At 44.2% G+C, this 10449-nt stretch overlaps 1 protein-coding gene across 5 annotated transcripts in view; it reads left to right on the top strand.

Moving 5' to 3' along the window:
- Window positions 1-86: 86 nt before the first annotated feature.
- The window catches only part of DIS3L (DIS3 like exosome 3'-5' exoribonuclease), a 30467-nt gene continuing 20104 nt past the window's right edge, over window positions 87-10449 (top strand). For 3 of the 5 annotated variants that reach the window (XM_023729740.1, XM_004374679.2, XM_023729741.1), the window contains exons 1-4: window positions 87-238; window positions 2032-2185; window positions 5564-5692; window positions 8855-8990. In XM_023729740.1, the coding sequence (XP_023585508.1) occupies window positions 100-238; window positions 2032-2185; window positions 5564-5692; window positions 8855-8990 (558 nt within the window). In that variant the 5' untranslated portion in view covers window positions 87-99. Of the gene's footprint in view, window positions 239-466; window positions 736-2028; window positions 2186-5563; window positions 5693-8854; window positions 8991-10449 lie in introns of those variants that run through there. The other 2 variants (XM_023729739.1, XM_023729742.1) reach the window with 2 other exon arrangements.

The following is a 10449-nucleotide window of genomic DNA, read 5'->3' on the forward strand; positions in this document are numbered from 1 at the left end:
GGGGCGGGCCCGAAGCCGCGGCCTCGCCTCCGCCTCCGCCTGCGCCGCGCCCGCCACTTCCCGGGCGCCTGGAGCTCCTCCTGGCCGAGCGCCGCTACCATGCTGCAGAAGCGGGAGAAGGTCCTGTTTCTTAGGACCTTCCGTGGCCGGACGCTGCGGATCGTGCGGGAGCATTACCTGCGGCCCAGCGTGCCCTGCAACAGCCCGCTCTGCCCGCAGCCCGCCGCCTGCCGCAACGGTCAGGGCCTGAGAGGGAGCGAGGGCGGTCGGGCGGGAGCGAGGGGAGCCGGGCGGCCGGGCGGGAGCGAGGGGAGCCGGGCCGCCGGGCGGGAGCGAGGGTGGCCCGGCCGCCGGGGTGGAGCGTTCGCGGAGAGGAGGAAGAGGGTGGCCCGAAGGCGGAGCGCGAGGCCGCGGTGGCGCGGCGTCCGAGGCCCCGGGGTCTCCGCCTGCCCCCAGGCATCACCTGCAGCGCGGCTGCGGGTCGCGGGCTAAAGGCCGGCGGGTTCGGGGCCACATAGACAGCACTGGCCCGCTGCTTCCGGGGCTTTTGGCACGGGACTTCCCGAGATCCCCGGGTGCCCTGCTCCGCCCAATAAAATGGAAGGGCCCGAGAGACGGACGACCCCATAGAGTCGAGACCGGATGGTTTGAGTTTTCCGAGGGGCCTGTGGGCCCAAGAACTTGTCGCTTCCTGCTCCCAGGATCGTGGAGGGAGAAGGCGGACGCGGTGAAATAGTGAGGCCCTGAGCTGTTAGCCCTTCACTGGGACGCTGGCCGCGATGTCTTGCCGTGGCAAGCTGCTTCTGCTGCTCATTTAACATTTTCTGCTTTGCCCCCCATAAATTTTCTGTCCTGCCAGCACTGAATCCTCAGACATTTATCAAGGGGAGTGCCTTCTTCACTGTTGTTCTGTGTGCCATGGAGTCGATTCCGACTCCTGTTGACCCGATAGGACAGAGTAGAACTGCCCCGTTAGATTTTCGGGTGTGTGGTCTTTACCCAAGCAGAGTTCCTCCGCGGAGCAGCTGGTGGGTTCAAACTTCGGACCTTTCGGTTAGCAGCGAGGGCTTAGCCATTGCGCCACCAGGGTTCCTTTTCTTCACTATATGACTGTTGATTATCTAGGCCCCTCGTTGTACAGGGAGGTCTTGGGAAAGCTGGATTTGGAACTTCTGTGCACTAGATCTTCCCCCACCGTTTTCTAAGCTGCTTGTGTGGTGCAGACAGTTAAGCGCTGGACTACTAGCCAAAAGGTTGGTGTTTCAACCCAGCCAGAGGCACCTCGGAAGACAGACCTGGCGATCTGCTTCCAAAAGGTCACAGTCTTGAAAACCCTATGGAGCAGTTTTCTGCACACCTGGAGTCGCCGTTGAGTCGGAATTAACTCCCTGTAACCAACAACACAGGGTTGCTGATTTAGTGATGAAAGATGAGTCTTTTTCAGCTAATGTTTGGAATCCTTTGCTTTGTGGTTAAGGTGAACATTTCGGTTACAGGTTGGCTAACCAGCTCTCTGCCACACGGGCTGGGTGGGAATCCTTCCATGCCTTGGCTTCCACCGAGCATCTTTTCTAATCAGTTCAGTCTTTCTGGCCCTTGGAAACTTCTGAGGGTGTTCAGAAGCTTGAGGTAAAACTGACTTGAAATTGCTGAGCGTAAGCAAGTGGTTAACTTAAATATATTTTGGGCTGCCCTATTTGAATGCGAGTGTATATCAACGATAAATTAACACAGAGGTTCAGGTTGTGCTGAAAATTTCCTTGTTTGTGTAAAAATATCAGTCATTGTCTCCCTCTGCAACACCAGTAAACCATAAACCATACTGAGTGCCTATCACAGCTGAAGAAAAATTAAGGTGCTGCATTAGCCTGAACTTTGAACTTCTACCAAAGTAGATTTGTCTTTTAAAAACTTCATGGTGTAGTTAAGGTTGGACGTTATTTTGCACACTGGGGCACGGTGACATTGAAATAGTAATCAACCAGATATGAAAATATTGTCTAATCTCTTAAATTTTGAATTATATTTCAGATGGGAAACTCTTGACTATGGATGTGACCCATTACGTGATTCCTGATTGGAAAGTTGTCCAAGATTACCTTGAGATCCTTGAGTTTCCTGAGCTGAAGGGAATTATTTTCATGCAAACAGCTTGTCAGGCTGTGCAGCATCAAAGGGGCTGGAGGTATCTGTTTTGCATTATTTTTTTATTTATGGTGTGGGTCCCCCCTCCTACCCCCTTAGAAAAGATCCCGTGTTGGGGAGAGGAGAAGGGGAGGAATTCATTATTTTGTCAGAAAGGACTTTTTGAACTAATTTGGTATTCTCTTTGGTAGTGAGGAATGCGGTAACATAATTTTATGCTTCTGCTTCAACACCTGGCCAAAAGATCAATAAACTGCAGTGTCCCCAGTATGTGGGTGTATTAAGATTCTAGCTGAACTTCACTTTTGGTTTGCATTTCTATAGTAGTAGGGGTTATTGCGTCTTTGTTTTTGATACATTCATTATTTAATCTTGTTTGAGATGTGTAAACGTATTGTTTCAGAAGCTTACATTCTTGGGAAAAAGAAAGTATTTTGACATTTTAGACTCCTTTGTGGATGCAAATTGGACTTGTAATCGTTTGTTCAATGGAACCAGAAATAACTTGTTTTATATTGCTAGTGGAACTACCACCCATAGTAATTGTATTTGCTAAACAAAGTATTTCTGATTGAAACCAGTCTAAAATGCTTGCCTTGTACCTAAATGAAGAGTAATTGTTCACCTTCTAAACAAATACTCTAAAAAGTGATTTTGCCTAATTTAACACTGAGGAAAGGTTTATGATTTGAACTTGGAGACTGTATGGAAATAGCATGTTAGAATTATATACCAAACCCCTGAACACTCAAGTTATTTAAAAAGCAGAAACTATGTGTTTATTCTTTTTTAAATGTTGTGGCTTCTTCAGGCCTTGCTAATGAAAGATGAAGTGTTTTTATTTGTATATGAAAATGATAAATTTTCCTTATTGTGTGCTGAGTTCAAAAATATGTGCATTAACTAGATTGTGTGCAGGATTTTCCAGATGGAATATTTTAAAATGAGCTGGAAGTTGATTTTGTTCAGACACAAAGATATAGGTGTTTATACACATCCAAGTTTAAATGCTGCTCCAGGTGTCGTATTTCAATTTCTCCTACTAAAATCAGTTTGTTGTTATCATTCAGATTTGCTAACACATGCCCAGCTTTTCAACTTCTGTTTTCTAAAATATTTTTAATATTAAGGATTGTTTTAAAAACCAGTTCCGGGACATTCAAAAGCAAAGAGTTGGAATTTAACTGTCTTTTCCTCTGAACATTTCAAAGTAGTTAACTTGATGAAAATCTATTGGTTTTCCACTGCTTCACCTTGTCTCGGAATATACTAAATGTGAGAACAAAAGATGGGAAGTGATGCAGGATGATAGCACCCTGCTTTCTCTGTTTGGTAAGCACTTTTTGAGCTTGTGGAATACAAAAGAAGTCTTCGTCCCTCTGTCAGCAAGCCCGTTACCTTGTTTGGGTTAGATGAAAGAAGCAGGGAGGTAATTACGAAGCCCCTTAGACACGTGAAGGGTAAATAATACAAACTATGCATGTGCAGAGGTATAGGGTGTGCGAGTTAAGCCAGAAAGCCCTCTCAGGGGGAAATGGGTTTGAGTCTGCCCTTAAAGTGGGTGTAATGCACATGGCTGATGAAGAGGAAGAAGAGGCAGGAACAGGAATCAGCAAGTATGGGCCTTGGCAATTAGCTTACCTGTTAAGCAAGCAGCAGGTGCATTCAGGTTGATTCCGCTGAGGGACCAAAATTGCCTAAACCCTAGAAGGTGTTACATCTTGAAAGCTAACTTTAAAAATTGGTGATAGACGCTGAGTATGTAAGATCTAGGAGATTTGCTTTATTAATTCGGTCTTCACACAAATGGGGTTACCACGAGTTGAAATCAACTGGATGACCAAAAAAAAAAAAGGTAAGGTCATCATCTAATAAAAATAGTAAAAAATCCACATAAAGAAAATAAGTTTCGCTGTCTCAGAAATGTCACCGTCTAAGAAATTATTTGAAAATATTTAGATGATGAAGATTTGGAAAACACCTAAGCCGGTCAGGGGAAACCAGGGGAAGACTGGAGTTTAAGAAAAATTCAAATTTTTATGGTCAGACTTATCATGATGCTGTTTGCCAACTCCACACGGGATATTCATATAGCTAATTCCATCTTACGCGCTACTAACCATGACTCACAAAAAATAGGAGTGTATGTATGCACTGTTAAATTATAACCATAGATCCACATGTCTACAAGAAAACCCGACTGTCCCACTCAGAGTGACTGGCTGTGTGTTTTCTGCCTTCCCCGTTAATATTCTTATGGCATTTGTTCATTTGTTTTATCTGGCTGGTAGGTAGCTGACAAATGGAAGCATGCAGTAACAGTCTAAGGAAAATATATGGGAGTGAAACTTGAGAAAATCCCTTTTGTTAAGTTATATTTTTTTCTAAATATTAGGAAGGATCATCATTATTCTAATTTGGTGGTAAACCCCTAGGCCTGGCTTATGACTTTGACTAGCATTGTTTGTCTTGTCTCCTGATGGAAAAAACCTGAAAACTTTCTGTTAGTTGTCTAACAGGCGAAGCTAACCCTCATTCATGGAAATCATGGTGGCTGCATAAATAAAATTCACAAACGAACCCCCCAACTTACATGTCTTTTTCTGAAGGAGCCCTGGTGAGTAGCAGTTAAGTGCTCAGCTGCTAACTGAAAGGTCAGCAGTTCAAACACACCAGCCCCTCTCGGGAAGAAAGATGTCACAGTGGACTTCAATAAATATTACAGCCTTGGAAACTCCACGGGGCAGTTCTACTCTGTCCACAGGGTTGCTGTGAGTCAGAATCGAATCGGGTTTGGTCCTTTTCTAGGGATTCCAGCAAAAAGTAAAATTTACTAATGCCTAATACTATTTTGGGGCCCTGGTGGTGCAGTGCTTAAACGTTCCACTACTAACCAAAAGGTCAGCAGTTCAAATCCACTAGCCGCTCCTTGGAAACCCTATGGTACAGTTCTACTCTGTCCTATAGGGTCACTATGAGTCAGAACCAACTCGACGGCAGTGGGTTTTTGGTAATACCATTTATAGAACAGGTGAGGTACGATAATAAAGTGCTAAGCTCCTTGCTGGCTTCCGTGCACTTTCTGAGTGTTTAAAGAGGGAACTGTTTGTGGCAGGGTGGTATAATCACACTATAAAATGGCCAGAAGGGTGAAAGGAGCAGAAGGGGCTTGACTGATCTGCAATCTAATTAGCAAGGGCAGGCCCAAACACACAGTAGCAACTGAAATTAAGAAACAGCTGTCCGACAGCCCTGTGAAGAGTACTGAGCACACGAAGGCCAATAAAAACAAACGTTTCTCGGGTTTTCAGTAATCAATCTTTTTCTTGAAAATGCCTCATCTCTTTTGATCCTTAGCAAGAGATGGCAGCAGATGAGTACCTGCTCTGTTGGATTTATTTCTCTCCTTGTGTCACAGGCAGTATAACAAGTTGCGAAGCCTCCTGAAGGATGCACGACGTGATTGCATTCTCTTTGCGAACGAGTTCCAGCAGCACTGCTATCTCCTGCGGGAGAGAGGAGAATCCATGGAAAAGTGGCAGACCAGGTATGGCACTGAGTTTTCACATGATCTTCTTCTTAAACTCCCTCATCACTGGCTGTTTGGGAGTTGATCTAAACAGTATGCTAGAACAAGCCAACAATTATTCTGGAACCATGATTACTACTGAAATACTTAATTTACATATGCGCCAGTATTTTAGATTTACATCTGAATATTTAATTGATTTTTTTTTAATTGTAGTTAGGGGGATATAGATCAGAGTGGAGTCCCTGGGTGGTGCAAACGGTTAATGTGCTCGGCGGCTAACTGAAGGGTTGGAGGTTCAAGTTCACTCAGAGGCACCTGGGAAGAAAGGCCAGGCAATCTACTTCCAGAAAATCAGCCATTGAAAACCCTATGGAGCACACTTCTACTCTGACATACATGTGTCACCATGAGTCAGAGTCAACTGGATGGCTACTGGTACTGGTTTTAGGTCCCCAGGATCAAGTTGCCCCAGACCCTGATGGCTAGCAGGGTCATTCCAGTGATCCAAAAGTCAGAGCTTTAATGCTTTTGTGTATGTTGGGAGGTGGAGAGAGGCAGGGAAAAGTGCAGCGTCTTAGTTTAGGTCCTCCCGAATGCAGAGTTTTGAAGCGAGGACTTGGCTGTAGGTTACTTATGTGGGAGGTGATTCCCAGAAGCTTTGTTTAGGTCCTCCCGAATGCAGAGTTTTGAAGCGAGGACTTGGCTGTAGGTTACTTATGTGGGAGGTGATTCCCAGAAGCTTTGTTTAGGTCCTCCCGAATGCAGAGTTTTGAAGCGAGGACTTGGCTGTAGGTTACTTATGTGGGAGGTGATTCCCAGAAGCAGGAGTGAGAAGTGGGGAGAGTGAGACAGAGGAGAAGCCAGTAAAGGAGGTGTTACTGCTGTGGGAAACAAAGACGCAGGCCTGCTGGGGACCCTCTGAGGAGCCGTGCAGAGTGTGCCATGTAGAATGTCAGCTCCAAGGGGAGGCTTGGGCATTTAGCTAGTTGCCCCCTTAGTTAACTCCAGTGCACCGTTGAGGTGGGACAAACTTTCCACCACAGCTACAGCTAAAGTCAGAGGTGGGCCTGGGGTACAAGGTGCTGGGCACCAATAGTGTCTGCTAGACTCTTCTGTAGAGGACAAAAGAGACCTTAAGCTTTAAAATGTCTTATCCGAAAAAACATTGCAATCGTCTTTTTTCTTGTAATTCTTATATCTGTAACGTTGTTGTTAGGTGCCATCGAGTCAGTTCTGACTCACAGTGATGCTGTGTACAACACAACGAAACACTGCCTGGTCCTGCACCACCCTCACAATTGTTGCTGTGCTTAAGTCCGTTGTTGGCAGCCACTGTGTCAGTCCATCTCGTTGAGGGTCTTCCTCTTTTTCACTGACCTTCTACTTTACCAAGCATGATGTCCTTCTCCAGGGACTGGTCCCTGCTGACAACACATCCAAAGTATGTGAGATGTAGTCTCACCATCCTTTTCTTCTAAGGAACATTCTGGTTGTACTTCTTCCAAGACAGATTTGTTTGTTCTTTTGGCAGTCCATGGTATATTCAATATTCTTTGCCAACACCACAATTCAAAGGCATCAACTCTTCAGTTTCTTTATTCATTGTCCAGCTTTCACGTGCATATGAGGCAATTGAAAACAGCATGGCTTGGGCGGGCACACGTTAGTCCGCAAGGTGACATCTTTGCTTTTCAACACTTGAAAGAGGTCTTTTGCAGCTGATTTGCCCAATGCGGCGCATCTTTTGATTTCTTGACTGCTGCTTGAATGGGTGTTGATTGTAGATCCAAGCAAAATGAAATGCTTGACAACCTCAATCTTTTCTCCGTTTATCATGATGTTGCTTATTGGCCCAGTTGTGAAGATTTTTGTTTCTTAAGGTATAATCCATGCTGAAGGCTGTGGTCTGTGACCTTCATCAGTAAGTGCTTCAAGTCCTCTTCGCTTTCAGCAAGCAAGGTTGTGTCATCTGTATATAGCAGGTTGTCAATGAGTCTTCCTCCAATCCTGATGCCCCTTTCCTCTTCATACAGTCCAGCTTCTCGGATTATTTGCTCAGCCTAGAGATTGAATAGGTATGGTGAAAGGATACAACCTTGATGCACACCTTTCCTGACTTTAAACCATGCAGTATCCCTTGTTGTGTTAGAATGACTGCCTCTTGACCCGTGTACAGGTTCCTCATGAGCACAATGAAGCGTTCTGGAATTCCCATTCTTCGCAATGTTATCCATAATTTGTTATGATCCACACGGTCGAATGCCTTAGCATAGTCAATAAAAGGTAAACATCTTTCTCGTATTCTCTGTAATAGCCATTACATATTTCAATTCTCCAAAGCAAAATGAGCACTGATACACCCCTGAGTCCTAAGTTGTAGTCCTCAAGTTCCCACAGGGTTCAAGGCCAGAAAGGGAAGAGCAAATCTTTCTCCAGATTGGGTCACATGTGAATACACAGAATGATCACGCTAGGTCCACAGCCTTGCACATAAGTAGATACTTAGTAAATGGTGGCCAAATCAAAATGCAACAAAACAAAACTGAATATATTCTAGAAGTAAAGAGGCCTTACATAACATCTGAATTTGCAGAAAACAAAACGGATGCCTACAGAAATTGACTTGCCCACGTTTATGCTTCATTGGAAACATAATCTAGTCTTGAACACAGGTCTCCAGACCTAGACTCTGCTTTCCAGTTCAGTTTTTTTTAAAGGAGATTTTCAGACATTGCATGTGGTTCCAGATCATACCTTGTTGGATCATGGCTTCAGCCTAGTTTTTCTCTTAGCCAAACACTTGTTTCTTTTCAGCCTCATATAGCTTAACTTGTTGTGCCTGTGGGGTTGTGTGGCTGAGCCCTCCAATTAAAGGGTGTTAAAAAATGGCAAAGCCTCATGGTTTCTAGGCCACATGAAGAAATAGCAGTGGTTGCTCTGGTGGTTGGATGCCTTAGGGAAGAAGAGCTGTCAAATGCTCTCTGATTCACCTTTATATCTTCCAAGGCACCAAGTTCAAGGTGTATTTATAAGGGGTACTCAGGAAGTATTTGTGAAATGAATGAGTGGTTGTCTATACAGACCGCAGGTCAGTAGGTTAAAAGCCAAGTGTGAAATTCTGAACAATAGCTTGTGTTGGTCTGCCATGGGAGGCTTACGTGCCCTTTGCTGTTCTAGGAGCATATACAATGCAGCCGTATGGTACTATCACCACTGCCAGGACAGGATGCCAATCGTTATGGTGACAGAAGATGAAGAGGCAATTCAGCAGTACGGAAGTGAAACAGAAGGAGTGTTTGTGATTTCATTCAAGGTATTTCCAGCTGTTGTATGTATAAGAGTGAGTGTAAGTGTGTGTTCATATCCTCCATAGTCCTCATAAGGCTCTTGGCCCCTTCAGCAACACGGAAGAGGGAAGGTAAGCAAGATTAAGAAGTTCCATGTCTTCTGTTACTTTGATTTAAGGATTTTTCTTACCCACAGTTTTGTAAAAACCTAAATTTTTAGCAGCCGGGCTAGAGACCACCTTGTGACCTGATATCAGTTGGTCTCAGTGAGACGGAGGAAGGCAAGGTTCAATCAGTCATGTTGAGATTAGCCAATAGTTGATCTTCTAATCCTCCCCGTCCTCTTCTCTTTATCAGTCTCATTGTAACCAGCCTACTTTGAGCCATTTGCGTTTTTTTTTTTTTTAATCAGAATCGTCTCCCTATGTGCACGTAGAATAACTGCTCAGAATAAACCTTATGTTCCAATTAAAAAAAAAAAAAAATTCCATGTCTTCATTATCCCCAAGTAATTAATATTGACTTGAGCAAATTCAGAGAGGATCCTTGTGACTGCAAGGCCCACAGCATCCAAGACTTCAGCCCAATAAGCCCTTGCTGACAGTAAACTCATGTTTATAGTCATAATAATAATAGTAATAATGATAATAGGCTGAATCTTGTACAATTGCCAGCATTCTATTGTTTTTGACCTACAAAACAGCAATTTTACATGGTTCCACCTAAAAGTAATAAAAATTAAAAAAAAAAAAACAAACCATTGCCGTCAAGTCAACTCCAACTCATAGCGACCTCATAGACAGAGTAGAACTGCCCCATAGGGTTTCAAAGGCTGTAATCTTTATGGAAACAGACTGCCACAACTTTCTCCCATGACCTAATAGTAATAGCCACCATATATTGAGTGGTCACTCTATACCAGGCGCTGTTCCAAGTACATTACATGTATTATTTCACTTAACTCTATGAGGTAGATGTTTTATCTCCATTCTATTGGTAAAGAAACTGAAGGACAGGAAAGCTAAGCAACTTGCCCAAGGTCATACAGCTGGAAAGTGGTAGAGCTGGAGAACCCAGGCTGTCTGACACCAAAGCTTTGGCCCTTAACCACCAGGCTATACTGCCTTCCAAATTGTTTTTCTGAACACACAGACACATGAGAAACACAGTTTTAAGGCCAGCCTCAATTTCCAGCTGTTCTCACTCCGCTTGTGAATGCGTGTGGGAGTTAACGGGTCAGTGAAGGGGTTGGGCTGTGGTATTATTTATGTGGAGGCTGTTGGATCAGTTTGTGGCAGTCAGATCACACACAGGAGCAGTATCATCGGCAACAGTTTCTTTGAGCTATCTTAGCATTACAGTTCTTCCTATCTCTTAGGTACCATTTAGGGGAATAGGACGACTGTTTATTTCAGTAGATTAATGGTCTCTTCTGTCTGCCCAGTTGGTCAGTCAAGTTCCACTGGTTGATATATATATATATAT

Source organism: Trichechus manatus, unplaced genomic scaffold (genome assembly GCF_000243295.1).
Source record: "Trichechus manatus latirostris isolate Lorelei unplaced genomic scaffold, TriManLat1.0 scaffold00030, whole genome shotgun sequence".
NCBI classification, from domain to species: Eukaryota; Metazoa; Chordata; class Mammalia; order Sirenia; family Trichechidae; genus Trichechus; species Trichechus manatus.